This window comes from Chionomys nivalis, chromosome 16, assembly GCF_950005125.1.
Source record: "Chionomys nivalis chromosome 16, mChiNiv1.1, whole genome shotgun sequence".
Classification (NCBI taxonomy): Eukaryota; Metazoa; Chordata; class Mammalia; order Rodentia; family Cricetidae; genus Chionomys; species Chionomys nivalis.
Genome location: NC_080101.1, coordinates 30804161 through 30826812, shown reverse-complemented (window position 1 = coordinate 30826812; position 22652 = coordinate 30804161). Strand labels below are relative to the sequence as shown.

At 35.1% G+C, this 22652-nt stretch overlaps 1 protein-coding gene across 1 annotated transcript; it reads left to right on the top strand.

The window, feature by feature from the left end:
* The first annotated feature begins 6620 nt into the window (after window positions 1-6620).
* Window positions 6621-22221, top strand: LOC130888275 (40S ribosomal protein S7-like). The gene is made up of 3 exons (XM_057791194.1): window positions 6621-6753; window positions 9545-9635; window positions 21645-22221. Exons 1-3 carry the CDS (start codon window positions 6621-6623, stop codon window positions 22219-22221), a joined length of 801 nt encoding a protein of 266 aa, XP_057647177.1.
* Window positions 22222-22652: the final 431 nt, after the last annotated feature.

The window sequence follows — 22652 nt, the reverse complement described above, 5'->3', positions numbered from 1 at the left end:
TTCTCACTCCTAGGCAAGGAGATACTGACAATTGGCGTCGCTGGGAGAGAGCATTTTTTTTTTTTAAATTTTACTGTAATATTACTGCATGTACCAACCACACTCCAGAGCAAGCCTCATGCTCAGGAGTTGTCAGCCAACACAAAATGGACAAATGGATTTTGTCATTCACTGTTGTTTCTTTTCTTTATATTTCTTTTTTTTGTGTGTTTCACAGTTTCCTAAATTCTTTTTATTATTATTATTATTATTTATTTATTTATTTATTTATTAAAGATTTCTGCCTCCTCCCCACCACCACCTCCCATTTCCCTCCCCCAATCAAGTCCCCCTCCCTCGTCAGCCCTAAGAGCAATCAGGGTTCCCTGCCCTGTGGGAAGTCCAAAGACCATCCACCTCCATCCCGGTCTAGTAAGAGGAGTATCCAAACTGCCTAGGCTCCCACAAAGCCAGTACGTGCAGTAAGATCAAAAACCCATTGCCATTGTTCTTGAGTTCTCAGTAGTCCTCATTGTCCGCTATGTTCAGCGAGTCCTGTTTTATCCCATGCTTTTTCTGACCCAGGCCAGCTGGCCTTGGTGAGTTCCCGATAGAACATCCCCATTTCTTTTCTTAAGAGTGAACAAGGATATGAACTGAGTGGCAAAGAATCTAGAGGTGGATTTGGGAAGATTCATTGGAGGGGAATAAATATTTATCAGAATCTCAAAGAATAAATAAAAACAATATTTAATAACCCCAAATCGGCCAAATATGAATCAATAAGATCAAATCTTGACTCTTACTATTTGATAACTGTTTTATCTTTAAAATATATGTATTAATATTTCAGTTTTTTAAACTATGTTAGGCAGATATGATATCCAACAATTATGAGTATTGAATAAACTATTGCATTTAGCCTAAGGAATAATCTTAGTTATTCCCAGATGATTATTAATTATGCAAAAATCCTATAAGATAATGGACCTACTGATTTAAGATTACAGAGTATATAGTTAAATATATAGACATAAAATAATAGACATAAAAATAAACAGCTCTGTGTTGTGTCTAAGTATGCTGAATCTACATGTATGAGAGAACAAGGGGGGAAATTTTTTTTGTAGCTTTCTTATGAATTTCCATACCTAGGAGTACAAAAGAGTGGCTGCTAAAACCAGCAATTCTCAAGTGTTGGGGAATTTTGTGTAATTCTTTTATTCTTTCTTTTAAAGTAGCTTCTCTTTTATTAAACTGAAGTTGCCTACATGGGTGTTGAGTTAGATCTTAAAATGGAGGCAAAACTCACCCTCTTCCTTCCAGCATTTTCCCTTGTAATTTAGATTAACAGTTGTTCTCATCTTACTTTTTCCTCAGGTAAAGAAGGAAACAACCAATAGGAACTTAAGAACTAAACTCTGTTCTGAGAGTCAGCACAATAGTGACAGAACACACAGAGGCCTGGTGTATTTGCATTTATCTTTCTGTGTACCTATTGACAAGGAGATTAGTATCCACTTGTGTGAGATGAGTTTTCTGACAAACTAATTTAAAAGGCTCATAAGAAAGCGATGTCTCTGAAGAAAACAGGAATGGGAAGTTTAAAAGTCTCAGAGATTGAAAGTAGCTGATGTCTATCTAATTCCCTAGCAACCCCAGACGATGAAACTTAAATTCTAATCTATTCCTAAGCCACCACATACAAGAGCAGACACTATTAGATGATACATGATAGATCCCCGCAGTAATTCATTTACTGCTTGATTCTATTAGGATGCTTTTAGTGGCTAGTGATAGACAACCTGAGTGATAATTGATTAAACCATAAGGATGTTTATAACCGTGGGCATTAGAGAGCACACAGTCCAAATGTGCTTTCAGTTCTTTGGAAATGGCAGGAAGGACTCGAGGTTTGGGATCGTTCTGATCAAGTACATTCTGCTTTGTGATGTTAGCTCTGCACATATCCTGTTTCTTTTGAGTATTGTGCCAGCAGGAATAATCTGTGCTTGGCATTTGATAGTTAGCATTTCCTGTTCCAGCTGCAGCAGAGTTATCTTTGCACTTCACAGACCACAACAAGACCTTATCATAGCTAAAAAAATATATATATATATATTGGCAAATTGGACTGAAACTTTACCCATTGGAGTGGGAGGTAGACAAAAAAATGTATTTGGGAATACATTATGGTAGATAATCATTCTATTATGAAAAAATTGTTATAAGTGATATTTTCTATTCTAAAATCATCCTGATAGAAGATTTTATTTAATTATGTGGATTGTCATAGAAGAATAATAAACAAGGTGAGTGACTTAAACATGAAACATTTTTCTTTCTAAACTGTGGAAACTTGAAGTCTATTATTAAGGTTTTAGATTAATCTTATATGTGATTAGAGCCCCTTACCTTACTTGTAAACTCACTCTCTTGTTCTGTTATTATACATCTATTCCAAGATGTGTGTTACTTGGTACCAGGGACACTAAATCTATTACTCTTATGACCTCATTAAACTTATTTCCTAATAGGCCTTATCTCCAACTCCTGAAGAATGGAGGTGGAGATTCAACATACAAATAAGGAAAGTGAATAAGCATTCTATCTGTAGCAAGGATCTTGTGTCATTTTGTCCACTCAAAGTGCAATATTTGAAAGATAAAATAATCACAGCCATAAATGCTATGTAGGAACTATTAATTCACTCAGTGGAGTTATTTTATTCGGCCATGAGCCATATAGTTGAGATATTATGCTAAGTATGCAAGCATTGAAAAACCAACATCAGGTTTGGACAGCATCGTTGTAACCTTTATTCTGAGGCTTCTAGCTTCTTGAGCTTTGCAATTTCTGGGTTCTCTGCTCTCAAACATAGCTGGTCACTGATGGTTCCCCATCTTCTTAGAGTGATTGTGTGCTGAAAAAAAGAGAAAGAGGGGAGGGAGAGAGAGAGAGAGAGAGATCCGTGTGTGTGACTAATTTTGGTTCTGTATCTCTCAGCTCTGATTATTATACTTAGTATGGTAAATGTATAAACCCCAAATCAGAAAAATTAGGAAATATATATTAAATAACTTAACTATCATTAGAGAAGCCTTACAGAAAAATATGAGTAAACAAACCTAAAATAGTGTGATCAGTAGGATATGAATATTCTAAACTATTGATGCTTCAGTAAATACGATTTAATAAATAACTGGATACAAAAAGATATTTATGCTAGCAAGGTGTAATGAAATAGAAGAAATTTAGACTGGCATCTTTGAATGAGCTTGGTTGAATTTGAAAGAAAAGCAGATGAAAATGCTCACCAGATACTTGATATATTTTGACTCCAGTTAGCTCTCTATCTAGTATTTATGGATCGGATGCAAGCAAGCTCCCTGCTTCAGCTCCTGATTCACGACTGCCTATCTGTTGCCTTGCTCCGCACAAGTATGGTAACAGACTCAATGCCTCTGGACTCTGTGCCTCAAATTAAGTGATTTGTTTTTCACATGTTTTGGAATGTTATCTGTGTACAACAATAACTAAGAAGGATAAAAATATCATGAACTTTTACTATTAAGGAGTTCATAAGGTCACTTAGTTTTCCTCTAATTTTGCATACATATGACTCAATAGTATAGATAGTAATTAGTGTTGCAAATTTTTCAGTTATACCATTAGAGTCTTATTTCTTCAATACATCATGCATTACATATTTAGCTATTTTATAGCTACTCATTTATTATTTTTATATACACAACTCTCAATAGAATTCCTAGGATCCAAGGGATGCATTTAAGATATATTAAACTTTGTATGGAGATCTATGCATACACAACCTTTCTGGATCCTTTTTTTCTTCTAATAATGTTGGTATCCTAAAGTGTATATTTTGCACATGACTTTCTTTTGGAATTATATGTTGGGAGCAGTGAGACCCCAGATCCTGAATTTCTTGTTTTCCCCTGATCTGAGTGCCTACAGCTGCTCTGAGCACAAGACCTTCAGGAGTTCCTGATGGCAGGAGAGTGGTTTCTGGTGGGTTTGGCTGGGGCTTGGCTATCTCTATATAATCTGCCCCTGAACACAATAAAGGGGGTATTCTTGGGGAATTCAAGGATGATCCGTGTCGCTGTCTCTCTGTCTCTCTGTGTGTATTTTAACCTCCAGCTCCCTTGCCCGAAGCTCGCGAACTGGGTAATAGCACACCGAGCACAGACACCGAGCGCAGACACCAGGGCGCAGTGTGCAGAAATTCTGTGTTAAGCTTTTGATCTTAGGTTACATCTTCGGAGAAGACAAAACATTTGCTATATATAAAATTATATTATTAAATTCATTCTTATAGGATAGTTAATGGAAATACAAACTGCAATATTTAATTTTAGCACCATGAGAAAGTCCAGTATTTGTTTTCTTGTTTCAAAAATCCTTCAGAATCCTGATTCTAGAGATGAAAATGTCAAAAACAAGAATTATTTTGAAGATTTTAGTAGCAAAGGCCTACACCTGTTATGCCTAAGTAGGGGATCAAACACTTTCTGTGTCTTAACTTCAGGACCCAAGTACATCCTAAGTTCTAGAGCAGTGCTGCCTTGATGAGGCCAGACAAAATATCCCTAGTGCAGAATATCCTGAATATCTGAACATAAATCCTAACTTTAAAAACACTGAATGAAGCCAGGGTGGTATACATCTTTAATCCCAGAACTCTGTACACAAAGCCTGGCAGAGCCCTGTATGGACAATACCAACCTAATCTGCTTAGTGACATCCTGTCGAAAAAAAATTATCAGGTTCTCACATGTGGCATTATTTTTAAAACTCCATTTGTTTAGATAAAAATCTAAACAAATTTATAGAGGATCCACTTGACTCTCATTGTTTAACTATAACATAAAAGCTACTCCTCCTTGAAAATTATTCCAGACCCAAACAAAACCAAAAATTGGGAAGATTATTATGACAGAGCAAATCAGTTATGTTCATTGCCCTCAGTATGGGTAGTGCTACCAGTATATTTCTTTACCCATGTGCATACATTTGTCTATGTAGTAGGTACTCAAACACTGAAGAATGTCTGTTGGCTGAAAAGTCATCTTCAAAGTAAGTTCAATATCTGTGACTATAGGAAACTGTTTCCTAAAATTTTGTTTATATTTTGTCCATATAATTTTAGGTATCTCAAAAGGAGTATTCATATTAACTAATTTTAATTATTTAGAAAAAAGTTTCTCTCTTGTTCTTTGTCTTAATGATTGACAATAACATCTATATAATAACTCAAAACAGAACCATAGATTGTTCTCTTTTATATTTCAATTATAAATGGATATGTTTCTTAAAATATAATTTATTCAGTGTGTGTGTTGTGTGTATGTATATGTGCTCTGTCTATACCTGGTGCCTGTAGAGTTCAGAGGACATTAGATATGAAATCAGAGATGCTTAAAAGATACTATGTGAGTGTTGGGAATGAGCTAGGTCCTCTGCAAGAGTAAAAAGAGTAAAAAGTGGTATTTATTGCTAAATCAACTTTTCTGTTTGAACTGGTACTTCTTGATTCTTGCCTTGTGGTATATATATTTCTTTATCCTATTTTTTCCGATGACAGTGAAGGGACATAGTTCATACAATTTGTATGAATAAAGCATATTTTAAAATGTGTCTGTTACTCAATTCCCAAGCTTTGTATTACTATCTCTGAAATTTCCAAAGAGAATAAATTATTTTTTATCAGATAAACACATTTAGTAAAGTAGCAGGAAATAAAATTAACATGCAAATATCAATAGTCATCTTATATACAAATGACAATGGTCAAGAGAGAAATCAGAAAAATAATCACAATCACAATGCACTAAATAGTATCTTAGAATAAGTAAAACTATGGAAGTAAAAGCCTTGTATAATGAAAGCATTACGTCACTTTAAAATAAAACCGAAAAAGATACAAGAAAATGGAAATACCTCTTCCCATGTTAATTGGTAGGGTTAATACAATAGGAGAATGTTCATACTTCCAGAAGCACATTCTATGTCATCTCTATCAAAATTTAAATGTAATTCTTCACAGAAATTTAAAAAATCTTATATTTCATATGTAAATACAAAAGACACAGCATAACTACAACAGTACTATACAATAAAGAGAATCTCTCATTACACAGGATTTATAGTTATGCACTAGGGCTAATGTAATAAAAACAGAAAGGTACTGAAAAAGAGATTCATTCATTAATGAGATAGAATTGAGGACCTAATACATTGAGTTTTTAAATAGGCAGATGATAGGCAATGGAGAAAAGACATATTAAATGAATGATGTTGATCAACTTCAATCACTCCAAATATAATGAAACTAAATTTTTTCTTCATCATCCAGCATAAAACTCAGCTCACTGGAACCCTCTTGGGCATCCTGATTTGGTGTGCGTTGTGGAGATCTTGAAGTGTGGGAGCTGCAGGTCTAGCCCCTTCACATATGCCAGATTTTCATAAATGAGGTGGATATTTGGGTGGGCTAACTCACCGACTTGATTCTGGGCCTGGGTGCTAACTGGGTGTGTCAGTCTGCCAACTTTAATTCATTTCCACCACCCAGGTGAGCTCTCCAGTACTGTCCCAACTAGTTCACCCAGCGCAGCATGAGCAAGGACCTGCATGTGTTCTCCTACTCTCAAGCCCTCAGTTGTAGCTCACCTGTGCACACTCACCACAAGGAACAGCTCTACGCTTTTGCTCAGGCAAGGTGTAGGGCCCACTCTCCAGACTGCTGCGGTAGGTGACAGAGAGGGTCAGCTCTTCCGTTCTCACGCCTCTGAGGCTAGCTCTCCTACCTGAGGCAGGTGGCAAGAGGTGGGGGAGGGCATGTTTTCCCCATGGATGCCACCACATGTTATATAATGCAGGGAGCAGGGGCTGCTATCCTGCCAAATGTCTCAAAACAGACCAATGACTCATTGCAGCGAGATGTATGAACTAAAGCATATATTGTGTGACTCACTGTGCCACACAATCGCTTCCACTCTGAGACTTTGCTGTGGTTCCTTTGTTTGTATGTTTTTAAGTGTGGGTTTTGTTTTTGAACTTTGTTTAGTTTTGAGGAGGTTGCAAGGGTAGATGGCAGAAGTGAGTGGATGGGGAGATGAGTGGAATTGGGGTGCATGATATAAGATCCATGAAGTAAAAAGTGTAGAAAACGAAACAACTTAGCTCCAAATGGATCAAATACATCAGAATAAGACTTTGTCTTCTGAATCAGATATATGAGAAGTTAGAAAATATACTTAAATTTATTTCCTCAGGGAATGATATTCTGCAGAATGGGGAACACCTTACCAGCTCTATATCTGGCATAGGCAAAGACCTCAAAAGATAAACATGAGGGAAACAAAACCAATTAAAATATGGGACTCGGGGCTAAATAAAGATTTCTCAAAAGACAAAATGCAAATAACTGAAACATTTTTTTAAATACTCAACAATCTTATATATCAGGAAATTTAAATTAAATTACTTTATGATTTTATCTTACCTCAATCAGAATGGCTAAATTCTAGGATACAAATACAGATGCTGGTGTAGATAAACGGAAAGGAAAGACTAATTCAAGATGATGACAGTGAAAATGATGAATCAACTATAGAAATCTAGAGTATAGGATTCACAGAGAACTAGAAAAGGGTCTCTCACAGGATTCAGCTGTACTCATAGGACTTTATATTTTATTCTGGAGATACATACTCCTTCATACTCATTGCTGTTCTATTCATTAATAAAAGGAATTAGAAAATATTAGATGTCAGCTGTATACAGAATGGATAATGAAAATAGAGTGCATTTACACAGTGGAATATTATTTATCAATTCAGAAATATGAAATGATGCAATTCTAGGTAAGAGAATTCAGAAGCAGAAATAACAAATACTGTGTATTTTGGTCTAATTTTCTGATGTTATTTTTGGATCTTTAGATAGATAATTTCTGTTTAAAATATATACAGACATCAGGAAATTAGTAAATGATGGTAGTGAGTATATTTCAAGGGAAGGAAAACACCACACTGTGATATAAAGCATTACACATTAATAATTGAAGATGAGTTAAATGGAAATGGGTATAAAAGGGCAGCATATATAAGCCATATAGGAAGAGATAACAAACATCATAGGCATTTCACAAGATCATTGGAAACCAAAATTATCTCTAAAATATATACATACACGGTTATAAAAAACACTTAAATTGAATTTCCCTATAACAATTGACCATTATCTATCAGACACCATGGACTAACAAATAAAACCAGAAGAACTAGGACTGTGTTACCTTTTTAAGAGTTCTCAGCAAGTGAAGTTTTATATAATCTGAAACATTTTCAGATTGTTGTCTATGTTTCTACTCATCCTTTGGATCTTTACAGTATGTCTCTAGTGCTGAAGATATCACCTACTTGAAGAAGAACATGAAAAAATGAAGCTGATAGTCACACAAGAGCCTCATTACCTACTCTTAGCTTTCATAGGTGCTAGGTATCCTACTAAAGGAGGAAAGAGATCATGAGTCATTTATGTGTGAAAATTGAAAATCAAAACATGAGAAAATCTAGGAAGATCTATATGCTGTATATGTATATCTATACATACAGTGGTGCAATATAGCACTATGGGCATGGAAGAAACCAATTACTTTTGATTGGATTTAAGGTCTGTTTCTCAAGTTAAATTTAATATTTGACACATGGTTAATGAAACAAAAAAAAACTGTGACAAGACAGTTGACGAGAGCAATGGAAGAATGTAATGCTATTTTCTGTTGATTTGATATACTATTAAATTAATATCTAAAGAGTTAACCTTAGATCCAAAAGTTTAGTGGTTCAGTTAGTTCTCATTAGAAAAGTTTGTTCTGCAATCAATCATGATTAACATAGAGACCCACAACCAATAAAGGTACAAAGAATAAGATAGTGCAGAATTATAAGCCTTAAATGGGACAACTATATCAAATCCATCCTAGTAAGGTTCAGGAATTATGAAAGAATAGAGGGAAGGAAGATGGTAAAAGCCAAAGTAGGGGAACACTCAGGTTATCCAAAACTAGGCGGTGGTGGCACACGCCTTTAATCCCAGTACTCGGTAGGCAGAGGCAGGTGAATATCTCTGAGTTTGAGGCCAGTCTGGTCTATAAGAGCTAGTTCCAGGACAGGCCCCAAAGGTACAGACAAACCCTGTCTCAAAAAACAAAAAAACAAAAAAACAAAACGGGGGAGGTTTTTTCCAGAAACAATTGCACAATTGCAAAAATAGTTAAACAGTACTTGAGAAAATATTCAGGGGACTTTTGCAAGATTGAGGGAGGCAGAATTCTAGGATGGTAATAGGAGGAAAGAATAAATACCTATCCACACAGAAAGAGTTATGGGAAGTTGGTAGGTGCTGGAGAAAGAAGAGTCAGTTTTGTTTCAAGATGCAGGCCGTGGTAGATTGTTTGTGTTCAGCAAAGGTCACATGTCCACAAGTATAAGGGTAGTACAAACTGTAGTTTGTTGATTTTTTTAAATCAAAGGTACAAACAAGAAACAACATTGGGTAGAAAAGGAATCAGAAGTGAACCAGGAAAGAGTCAGAGAAGACGGAGAAGATGATGAAAACACATTGTAAGGGCTTCCATGGGAAGTCAACAAAGTCTGTAGTATTAAGTTGAGGCAGGACCCACCCCCTTTCTCCTGCATTAATGCTGAGCAAAGCATCCCACCATGGGGGCATGGAGAACTCTGGGTGAAATGTAAAATAAAATTTAAAAAAAAAAAAACTTTTTAAGTAATTTCAAAGAAATAATTAAAATGAGAAAACCATTTAATAAAATAGCAAGGAAAAAGGATCAAATAAATGTGAACGTGACCTCACCACTCTCTTCATTTAAATTATCTAAAATATTCAAGCTTAAAATCTGTACTAGTGGTTTGTTTGTAAACATTAAGATTTGGAATATCTGCCTATGATTCAGGACTTTTAAGCTCTAACTTTTTGTTTTGATTTGTTGTTTTGTTTCTCCACAGAGCATTTTTCTGTGTAGTCTTCACTGTCCTGGAACTCACTCTTTAGACCTGTTGACCTTGAAGTCATAGAGACCCACCTGCCACTGCCTCCCAGTAAGTGAACCACCACTGCCAGGAAATTTCTAAATTCTTAATGAGTAATTTCATCTGACTTTTCAGTCATAAGCAGATATGGCAATTTTATCTGTCCAAATGTTCCATTACATAAGAGACTTTATATATGAGTAATTAATGCATGAAAATTGAGTCTCTTTAACTGAAATCTACTTGTTGACTCTTCACATTTTATCATAGACAGTAGTCTAGCACCTTAAATCTTAGTTTTATTTTATTCATAATACCTTTCCAATAATCTGTACACCAGATGCCACAGATAATTGTCACTTCATATGCCGATATTTGGGGATTCTATATATGTCGAAATTTAATTTTAAATTCTTTTAAATCAGAAAACTGTTAAAGGCTATGTAGAGGAAAGGGAATAATGCATTAGCCCATGCAGCTTGTTCTATCAATTTTCCAAGGGAAAACTTTTGCTTCTTAAGTTCTTCATGATCGGTGGTCAATTATTTTAGTACTTAGAAACTTCAGTTTTCAGGAAATAATGTGATATTTTCAGTATTTTTTTTGGTATTTACTACTAAAAATTGTTATATTGACATTATATTGTATCTCTCTCTCTCTCTCTCTCTCACACACACACACACACACACACACAAAATCAGCTACTTGCCTCTACACATACTGACTTCTCTTTGTGTAGCTCTCATATATAAGATCCAGGACTGAGTTTCAATAATTCCAGTAAGATAAGAAACCAAGAAAACTTACCACCCAGGCCATACTGCTTGTAATTCAAGATACATGTACTTTTCTCCGAGTGTAAAACTGTGGGAGACTGTTTATTCATTCCTGGCTGCCCAGACATGAATAATTACACAGAAAATATATCAAAAACAACACTGTTTGGACAAAAGCTTAGACACATTTCTATCTAGCTCTTATATCTTAAATTAACCCATATCTATTAATCTGTGTATTACCACAAGGCTGTGGCTTACTGGGCAAGGTTTTGGCATTTGTCTCCTTTTGCATCTCCTTGGCTCTGCCTACTCTCTCTATATATATCTCTGTTTGGATATTCTGCCTGACCTTACTCTGTTAAGTCATTGACCAAATCAGCTTTACTCATCAACAAATAGAGACAAAACATTTAAAAAGAACATCCCACATCATAAAACTGCTATTTGTCCATTTGATTAGCAATATTTCAGTGTAAATTCATTTTATTTTCTTGGAAAGAAAACTTGTGACATTGACATTTGCTTCCATGTCCCACCTGTTCTATTGGCCTCTGTACACAAATTTTTATGCATATATATATACATATACATGAATATGTGAATACAATTTATACATATATATGTATATATGAAGTGATGTGTCTGGGAAGTTTCCTCTGAGTTCTACATCAAGAACAGCCTCAAGACTGCTGGCTGAGATAATCAAGCCTCACATAATATTCCTGTCAATACTTGATTATAGTTCAAAATTTTCTTTCTATAGGTCCCCATAAGATGATCAGTGCCTCAATCAGGAGGAAGTACCTAGAAAACTATGCCCACATAAAAAAAAAAAAAAAAAAAAAAAAAACAAACAAACAAAAAAACGGATTATGCATGCTTTTGTTTGTTTGGAGTGTTGGTTACAAGTTGTTTTGGTGATGGTCTAAAAAAAGCTAAACAAAGGAGATTCGATTCAGAATTCTTGTTTTGAAAAAACAGGGGGAAAGTGCTTTGGACTAATGTTCTCATATACTATAAAGGTTTTTTGGTTCATTGCTTTAATAAAACAGTGATTGACCAGTAGCAAGGCAAGCAGAACAGGCAAATTCTGGGAAGAGTAAAAATCAGTCTGAAGTCATCATCCAGACACAGAGGAAACAAGATGAATGCTTCACTGATAAAATGTACCAAGCCACATGCTAACAGACAAAAATAATGGGTTAATTTAAGATGTACAAATTAGTTAATAAGAAGCCTGAGCTTATAGGCCGACCAGTTTATAATTAATGTAGGCCTCTGTGTGTTTCTTTGGGACTGAATGACTGCAGGTGAGGGCCGGACAGAAATCTCTGTCAACAAGGAACTACTGGAGGCATCATGGTCCCTGACTTCAAATGCTACTACAGAGCAAGAGTACTGAAAACAGTCTTGTATTGGCATAAAAACAGACAGGAGGACCAAAGGAACTGAAACAAAGAACCAGATATCAATCCACACACCTACAAACACCTGATTTTTGCCAAGAAACAAAAATATAAAATGGAAAAAGTAAGCATATTTAACAAATGGTGCTGGCATAAGTGGATATTAACATGTAGAAAAAAGAAAATAGATCCATATGCGTCATGCAAAAAACTGAAGTCCAAATGGATCAAAGACCTCAACATAAAACCAACATTGAACCTAATAGAAGAGAAAGTGAGAAGTATGCTTGAATGCATTGGCACAAAAGATCGCTTTCTAAATATAACCCCAGTAGCACAGAAACTGAGAGAAACAAATAATAAATGGGAACCTCCTGAATCTGAGACGCTTCTGTAAAGCAAAGGACACAGTCAACAAGACAAATGGCAGCCTACAAAATGGGAAAAAAATCTTCACCAATCCTAGATAGAGGGCTGATCTCCAAAATAAACAAAGATCTGAAGAAATTGGTCATTAAAATAACAAATAATCCAATAAAAAATAAAAAAAAATGGAGTACAGACCTAAACAGAGAACTCTCAACAGAGGGATCTAAAATGGCTTAAAGACACTTAAGGAAATGCCAATCAATTCTTCTCTGAGATTCCATCTTACACCTATAAGAATATCCAAGATCATAAACACTAATGACAACTTATGCTGGAGAGGTTGTGGGGTAAAGGGAACACTTCTCCATTGTTGGTGGGAGTACAAGCTGGTACAGCCCTTTTAGATATCAGTATGGTTGTTTCTCAGAAAATTAGGAGACAACCTACCTCAAGACCCTGCAATACCACTTTTGGGTATATATCCAAAAGATGCTCAATCATACCACAAGGACATGTGCTCAAGTATGTTCACTGCAGAATTATTTGTCATAGTCAGAATCTAGAAACAACCTAAATGCCCCTTTATCAAAGAATGGATATGGAAAATGTGGTACATTTGCACAATGGAGTACTGCACAGCAGAAAAAAAAATCACATCTTGAAATTTTGGGGTAAATGGATATAACTGTAGAACATCATATTGAGTGAGGTAACCAAGACCCAGAAAGACAAATATCATATGCATTCACTCATAAGTGGCTTTTAGACATAAAGCAAAGAAAAACCAGCCTACAATTCACAATCCCGGAAAACCTACACAATAAAGAGGACCCTAAGAGAGACACATATTGATTTAATCTATATGGGAAGTAGAAAAAGACAAGATCTCATAAGTAAATTGAGAGCATGTGGACCATGGAAGAGGGTAAAGGGGAGGTTCAGGAAACATGGGGAGCGGATAAAAATATATAGCTCAATAAAAATAATTTTAAAAGGAAAATAAGTGGGTAACTGAGGAGAGGGAATCTGAAATGATCCTATCCTATACTGATGAATATCTTACATATCACCTTAGAACCTTCATCTGGCGATGGATCGAGATAGAGACAGAGACTCAATTTGGAGCAACGGTCTGAGCTCTTAAGGCCCAAATGAGGAGCAGAAGGACGGAGAATATGAGCAAGGAAGTCAGGACCACGAGGGATGCACCCACCCACTGTGACAGTGGAACTGATCTATTGGGAACTCACCAAGGCCAGCTGGACTGGGACTGAATAAGCATGGGTTGAAACTGGACTCTCTGAGCATGGCGGAGATAGGGAAAGGGGAGTGGGGGGAGGGGGCAATATTTGGGAGGAGGGGGAGGGAAATGGGAAATGGGGACAAGTGGAAATTTTAATTAAAAAAGAATAAAAATAAAAAAATAAAATAAAATAGAAACAAAAAAGCATCAAATAATAAACTGAACAAAAATAAAAAAAAGAAACTATAGGGATCTACATTATCTGAAATTTTACTTCCAGACCTCAATTGCTATTAAACTACAGCCTGAAAATATTAAATAAAAAATCAAAAAAAGACAAAAAGGAAAATCAAGTAAATGTATGAGTGATATAAATTAGAAAAAAAAACAAGGCAAGAAGACAGCAGGACTAAGGATGTGAAGAAGGAAAGGGTCATTAGTCCTATCAGGATTGCTAAGCAGTTTAGACATTAGAAATAATTACAGTTGTAAATTTTGATATTCTTGTAAAATTGGGAGATGTTTCATTGGTATATCAGACCAAGAGTAAGCTATTATTGCAAAATCTAAATATTATATATGTGAGGCCTATTTATCCTGGTGAAGATTTTACTACATGGTACCTTTACATCAATCCAAAGTATTACCAGGTTTCAAAATTTAATGCAGCTCAGATCTTTCCCTTAGTTTGTTGTAGGACATTGTCAACACATACTGTTTTACTATAAATTCTTGAGTTTGCCAGTTTAGATTATGAAGACTAACAAAGTTTATAAATTAATTTTCCTAAATAGAGTAGATTTATGAATTCTCTATATGAAAATTACTAGTTACTTGAAATTTCATTCCACTATTCTTCTCTAATCTTGCAAGGTTGTGATGTCAAATTAATGACAGTTTTCTGATTACACAGTATAATTTAGCTTCATTAATATGAATGATCTGACAATAGAGGAAGTGATTGTATATGTAATACTCTCGTGAGTTTTTACTTTTTAACATTTTTAGTTGTGCTGTTGGAAAGTTAAGACTACACAAGGATTTTAAGATTTCTAATGGATAACTGTCATAAGTGTGCAACAAAAATCTTTTATAAATGAAACAAAATCTTAAACCATTATCAGTTAATTTGATAAAAGCGGTTTCAGAGTTTCTAGCATAATTATAGGCTAGTAGCTATGTAGTGTGGAAATGGAGTCAATTAACTACAGAGGCTAAGAGGTAATTTCAGAGAAGAATAGGGGAATGATAATGAGTGACTATTATGTAATCCATTGACAGGGTTAATTTATCAAAAATTACTTGCTGAAGAAAAACTACTGAAAATATATCGAATAGATTTGTTCAAAGTTTGTTCCTTTCTGAGGAAAAATCGGAGTCTTTATATGAGAATTTCTTAATGAAAAACATTAACAAGCTTTGAGATCGAAGTCAGAGTTATCCTCAAACCCTGGCAGAACACTCAGTTAAACTTCAGGGAACAGTACTTTCATTTTTTAAAGTTCAATTCAATATGTTTGTATGTAGTAGTGAGATGGCTCAAAACTCCCTATAGAAGCACATGAACTGAGCATTTCACTTAGATAAAAGTTTGGATTCTAGGGAAAAGATGAGGATATTTATACAGTGACAACATTTCCTAAATCAGAAATTAGAAACAATTCCTATGTGGTCCATTGTTATTAGAAAGAAAATATTCTGATCACTAATATCTATATGATAGTGACACTTACAAAATTCAGCAATTTATTTATATTAATTGTTTTATCATTTATATTATGTGTAGATGTGTGTCTACATGTGACTATGTGAACATGAGTGTAGTAGCCGGTGGCGGCCAGAGGCATAGTTACAGACATCTGTAAATCCAACTCCCTGGAGCTGAAGCTACAGATGTCTGTTACTCCTGACATGGATTCTGGAACAGAACTTAGATACTCAGAAAGAACAGCAAGTACCCTTAACAACTGAGCCATCTGTCCCATCCTTATATTTATTATATAAATTTGCTGTAATGACAGAACTCAAGGTAAAGAAATGGTCTCTATTTTTCCACATCTTCAAATTCTATAAATACAGTATAATTCTGAGTCCAAAACCATGAAAACACAATAAGAACACGGCAGATCAACCTCCTTAATGTTCACAAGTACAGGATTCTTAACATAGTACTGATAAGTCAAAGTAGGGGTCATGTTAGAGAAAGAACATGCAAAATTGGTTCAACATATGCAAATCAATAAATGTGATACACTGTAGGAATAGACTAAAAGATAAAAATGACATGACTGCCTTATTAGATTCAAAAAGGGCCTTTTTCAGTGTTCAACACATCTTTTGATAAAATCAATGGAGGTTCTACATAAGAAGGTCATATGTAAAAATCCTATAGCAAACATCATGATTGAGAGCTTTTTCTTGTAAATCTGGCAGAAGACAAGAATACTTACTCTCTATACTCGTTCAAGATAGTGATTGAGGTCTTAACTAGAGCAAAGAATCATAACAGGGCCAAATTAGAAAAAAAGTAAAACTCTTTCTATTTGCAGACAGTATGATTCTGTCATTAAATGTCCCCATCAATTCTGCCAAAAATCTTCTGGATCAGATAAATACTAATATAGTAGTAAAGCCATTATTAAATCAATAGCATAAACTACTATCTTGGTAATTAAAATATAAGGAAAAATAACCCGTTCATCAATACCTCATAAATATCTAAGAATAAAACTAAGCAAGGAGGTAAAAGACCTCTATAATGTAAACTTTATGATACCATAAATATGAAATCCAAGAAACACTGAGGAAGAAAAGAGTTCCCATGGCTTTTGTTTGTCAAAATTAATATTATGAAATTGGCAACACTATATATATTAATCTATGGATCCAAACAAGCTCCATCAAAATTCTAGAGACAGACTTTATAGAAATAGACAAATCAATTTTAAAGTTTGTTTGAAAACGCAAAAGGCCATTGATTGCACAAATAACCTTAAGCAGAATAAGACAACTAATTGCATAAAATTATGGACATCATACTATACTACAAAGCCATAATGATAAAGAAAATTTTATTTTTACTACACTGCAAAACAGAGCCTTAATGAAAAAGATATTTAAAGCTTGGGACCAGGGCAAAAGCACACCAGTGCAGGGCATATGTGACTGAAAGCTAAAAATCACATACCTCTGGATACCTAATATTTGACAAAAATAAAAAAAAATCATGCACTGAAAAACAACTAGTGTTGGGAAAATTGTATATTCATGTACAGAAAAATAGAATTAGATTAATATCTCTCTCCCTAAACAAAATTTGGTTCAAAGTGCATCAAATATCTAAATTTAAGCCAGAAGCCTCACATTGCAATTGCCTAAAGAAGATAGGAAACAGTTCAGAGCCTAAGTATTCCCAACAGCATTAGAAACAGACACGATGATTTATAAATAGAATTTCATGAACATAGAAGGATGATATGACTCTGAAATACCACTTTCTGATCCTAAAACCAAAGCACAATATGTCCTATCACAGAGACATTTGCACAATTTGTGTTTATTGCCCCTTTTGTAAGGGTGTTTTTACATTCTAGAATTCTAATAACAGATGAAAGAAGAAATTAAAGATAGTACATTTATACACAGAAATTGTGTTTATCTATAGATAAAAATTAAATTATTAAATATATAGATTGTGGAATTGGATTATTTCTTTAAGTCAGATAGTCCAGTCTGAAAGACAAATATTCTATATTTTCTCTCATATGCAGATCCTAGGTTTTGACTGTTAAATGCTAGATGGGAAAATGTGGGTAAAAATCAGAATAACAAAAAAGGATAGAGAAGATTTGAAATAAAGGCATTAGGGGTGAAGAGAAAAGAAGAAAACAGAATAAAATGGGTGAGAATCTGGGTAAAACTGAGTGGTTGAAATTAAAAAGAGGACATTATCAATCAAAAATGAAATATGTCTGAAATCATATATGATCTCATCACTTTGTAAGATTAGTAATAATAATAATAATATGAACAAAGAAGTAACAAAAGAAATCTTTAAAACATTGTTTAAATCTTCTTTGTAAAATACATGTTAGATGATGAGTTAGGTAAACATTCTGCTCTGATTGTCTGCAATACTGGTGGAAAATTGTGCATGTCTCTTGATAAATAAAATGTTTTCTTATTATATATAATCACAAAGCAGTAACTATTGTTGCAGCTTTGGGAAGCAGCTCTTCATGACAGGTGATGCCTCTCCCATGGTTTCCTTTAGACAACTGAGGTGAATGCATTTGACGTTTCCTCTGCACTGTATGTTCAAGATGACTCCCTCACACAGTGAGGAGGATTTGTTAGTTCTAGGAGTTCACCTGGTGCTGTTGACAGGACCAACCCATATGTAACGCTGCTTACCTTCTTGCTTCAGAGAAAGTAGACTATTTGCATAACAGGAAGGGTATTCAAAGCTGTTTCCTAAAGAAAACTACGTGGAGTTTTGTACCAGAAAGGTATCTCCCAACTAATTTCATTCAAACCATAGTAATGTCAATTCAAGTTTTGTCTTTCTGTGTCATTCTTTACTTTAGTCCCATGTGTCCTATCTCTATGGAAATAGAAATTATGTATTAAATAAGAGAAATGAAAAATGTGAGTTACCAGAAAACTTTTTAACAAACTCTAAGAAAAATTTGAAATTCATCTTTTAATATGAATATAGAAACTTTTTTTTGTTATGAAGACAATGCATTATTGGGCTATTTATCCTCAAAGGTTTAAATATGTAACTGTATACACTAGATGCCCTGTTGTGCCTTCTGTGGCTGTGACAAAAGCAACCTGGGGAAGGAAGGGTTTACTCCTCCTTTGAGGTTACACTCATTAAGGGAAGCCAGGAGATAATCAAGGCAGGAAACTGGAAGCAGAAACTGAAGCAGAAGCAGTGGAAGAATGAGATTGATTTGCTCCCCGTGATTTGCTCAGTCTGCTTTCTTATATTCCCAGGATCAACTGCCCAGCGGTGGCACAGTCATGCCCACAGGCCAACCTAATGGGGTCATCTTCTCGACCAAGTTTACATTTACATTGAGACCCTAGGCTATGTTGAGTTGACAAAACATCAACCAGGACACTAGAAAAATTTGAAGCTGTTTTTATTTAAAAACTTTAAAATTGCTGGGCAGTGGTGATGCACACCTTTAATCCCAGCACTTGAGAGACAGAGGCAGGTAAATCTCTGTGAGTTAAAGGCCAGCCTTGTCTACAAAGCAAGTTTGAGGATATCTAGGATTGTCACACAGAGAAATCCTGTTCCAAAAAATAAAAATTTTTTGAAATAAATAATTTTTGAAAGCTTAAAAAAAAAAAAAAAAAAAGAAATTTCCAAAGTATGGTCAGTCCCAAGGATATAGCTAGTTTATAGTCCACATTTTCTTGGACAGCTGCCAAAAACAATTGGGTCCTATTTTAAAACTATCCACCATTCCTTGTAGTAATTTCTGTTGCTTGTATGGAGAAAAACTTGATAAGTAGGAAACTCCCACATACTCTCTGAAGCTGATATAGATATTCTGCATATTTAATCTGTAATTAAAAATCATTGTAATATAAAATTACAAAATATGGCTCTCATTTTTCTAATAATTGACAGTTTTTTGAGTTCAGTAACACTTAAGATTTAATCAAAGTTCTGGCCCACTTAAAAATTGCCTGTATTGACTGGTAGGTAAATTATTCTCATTGTTTATTATTTATTAAAAAAGAAAGAAAGCTTACATCAAGATAATATTATTAATTTCTGCAAAGTTAAAGTTGGATAATGAATGAAAAAAAGGTTAATATTTTGCAAATACAAATAAAATTATTGAAATTTTAATGACTTATATTAAAATAAGCACATAAATTTGAAAGATAATCTTTATAAAAATTATGACTCAATTCATGTAAGTAATTTGAACTACCTGCTATATTTTTTCAAGATTTTCCATACATGTGGATCTTGATATATTTTCTTATGAATATTAAAAGACATCTAAATTCATAATAAATCAGGGATCATTATAATTATTAAAAAGTAATACTACTATTTATCAGACAATAACTATTGAACTGACAATAGTCACCAAGGAAATTGAATACTATTTGTTTTGTATCTATCTATATGTATATACACACATATATATGCACTATATTGTTTAAATATATAATCCATATGCATTCCACAGGAAGTTACATATGTAATCAATTATTTTCTAAGAGAATTAAAAAGGGGAGAAAATAAATTAAAAATTAATTAACTGATTAAAAATTTCTATAGTCTAAAACACAACCTCAGCCAACAAGATGCCAAAGCAATATTGGAAAATACATTCAAGGAATTGCAAGAAGTTATAACTTTTCCCATATGACATGACCTTGCATCGAGGATAGGTACACAGAAAAAAACAAGAAAAAAAATCCTTTTTTTTTTGTCATCTTAACTAATCAATGGAGTTGAAGAAATAATTTCTGTTTGTATGCTGTATGGGTTGCTTTTCTAATGATTTTTAAGGTAATTTTATCAAGTGAATCCTTGAATCTACAAGTTACGCCTCATGGTTTGTAGAAGAAACTGTTCATTTTCTGTAGTTTCCTGGGTCTGGGATTTATGATTGAGCTGATAGTTCCAAAATTAAATTTTAGACTCAGAATTTCCAATTATTTTATTCTACGTAGATTTTTTAAATCTAAGAACAATAATTTTATTTTATTTACTCTTTACCAAGATACATATGAATTTTCTTTCTTTTTAGTGATTTTTTTGTTTTTGTTTAAATTTATTAAAATTTTTATTAAAAATTTCCACCTCCTCCCATTTCCCTCCCCTTACCCCACCCCCTCCCCCTCCATCTCCAGTCCAAAGAGCAGTCAGGGTTCCCTGCCCTGTGGGAAGTCTAAGGTCCTCCCCCCTCCATCCAGGTCTAGGAAGGTTAGCAGCCAAACAGACCAGGCTCCCACAAAGCCACTCCATGCAGTAGAAACAAAACCCAGTGCCATGTTCCTTGGCTTCTATCAGCCCTCATTGATCGCCATGTTCAGCGAGTCCGGTTTGATCACATGCTCCATCAGTCCCAGTCCAGCTGGCCTTGGTGAGCTCCCATTTGATCAGCCCCACTGTCTCAGTGGGTGGGCGCACAAAATATATAAAGAATTCAAGAAACAAGACTTTGAAATCCTAATTAAGCCAATTTAAAAATGGGGCACTGATCTGAACAGAAAATTCTCAACAGAAGAAATTCAAATGGCCAAAAGACACTTAAGGTCCTGCTCAACCTCCTTAGTGATCAGGGAAATGCAAATCAAAACAACTTTGAGATACCATCTTATACCTGTTAGAATGGCTAAAATCAAAAACACCAGTGATAGCCTTTGCAGGAGAGGTTGTGGAGAAAGGGGTACCCTCATCCATTGCTGGTGGGAATGCAAACTTGTGCAACCACTTTGGAAAGCAGTGTGGCGGTTTTTCAGGAAATTCGGGATCAACCTACCCCAGGATCCAGCAATACCACTCTACATAGATTTTAAGGTTTCCATTTATTGTAAGAATATTTCCCTTAACGGTTATGACCATTGGGGTTTAAAATACTTGAGGGTGTAACATCTGGCTTATGCACATCTTATCTTTAATATGTTTTGCCTGAGAATGGATTGTGGTCTCCTGTTTATTTTCAGTAACCCGATTACTTTATGCGGTACTTGAATAATGAGAGTGATGCTCATAAAAAAAAATACGTTTCTTGCTCTTTCCAAGCCGGCACTCCGTAAGGGCGAGCCATGTTCAGCTCGAGCGCCAAGAGTTTGAGTCTGGCATCTCTCAGGCGCTGCTCGAGCTGGAGATGAACTCGGATCTCAAGGCGCAGCTGCGGGAGCTCAACATCACTGCGGCCAAGGAAATTGAAGTTGGTGGTGGCCGGAAAGCCATCATAATTTTTGTACCAGTTCCTCAGCTGAAACCCTTCCAAAAAATCCAAGTCCGGCTGGTTCGTGAATTGGAGAAAAAGTTCAGCGGGAAACAGGTAATCTTCATTGCTCAGAGGAGAATTCTGCCCAAGCCAACTCGGAAAAGCCGTTCGAAAAATAAGCAGAAGCGCCCCAGAAGCTGCACGCTCACAGCAGTGCACGAGGCCATCCTTGAGGACTTGGTCTTCCCGAGTGAGATTGTGAGCAAAAGGATCCGTGTGAAACTGGACGGCAGCCGGCTCATAAAGGTTCATTTAGACAAAGCACAGCAGAACAACGTGGAGCACAAGGTGGAAACTTTTTCTGGTGTGTACAAGAAGCTCACGGGCAAGGATGTTAATTTTGAATTCCTAGAGTTTCAGTTGTAAAGAAAATGACTGAATAAAGTGTCATTCGAAAAAAAAAATACGTTTCTTAAGGCCTTCCTATGAGTATCAGATTTTTATAGGCTAAAGCTTTTACAGGCCAAAAGCAAACTAGATAGCTTGTTTTTCTTGTGAGGGGGAGTGGTTCATGTTTTTGTTCCCTTTGTGTAGCTCATTCAATGTCGATTTCCCCTTAACAATAGCAAAATATAATCTTCCTTCCAGGTCACTGAGGAGGAATCCCAAAGTCTTCAGAATGTTATTCTCTGCTTTTCAGCCTCCTGGATTTCACTTTTCATTTCCGATTACATCAATTACACAGGACTCTTTTTCCTGACTACTAAAACTCTGGCTTTTCTTGCAGTGTTTTATAATTCCCTGTTGCCTGCTTGTCTTTGGTCTTGGACTAAACTCAAAATCATATATGAGAAACA

Bases quoted from the DNA above. Each gene is read 5' to 3' on its own strand.
- LOC130888275 (XM_057791194.1), top strand. From the start codon at position 6,621: ATGAGCAAGGACCTGCATGTGTTCTCCTACTCTCAAGCCCTCAGTTGT. The intron at 6,754-9,544 runs GTAGGTGACAGA...TTTAAATCAAAG, and splicing joins CCACTCTCCAGACTGCTGCG to GTACAAACAAGAAACAACAT. The intron at 9,636-21,644 runs GTAAGGGCTTCC...GCTCTTTCCAAG, and splicing joins GAAGATGATGAAAACACATT to CCGGCACTCCGTAAGGGCGA.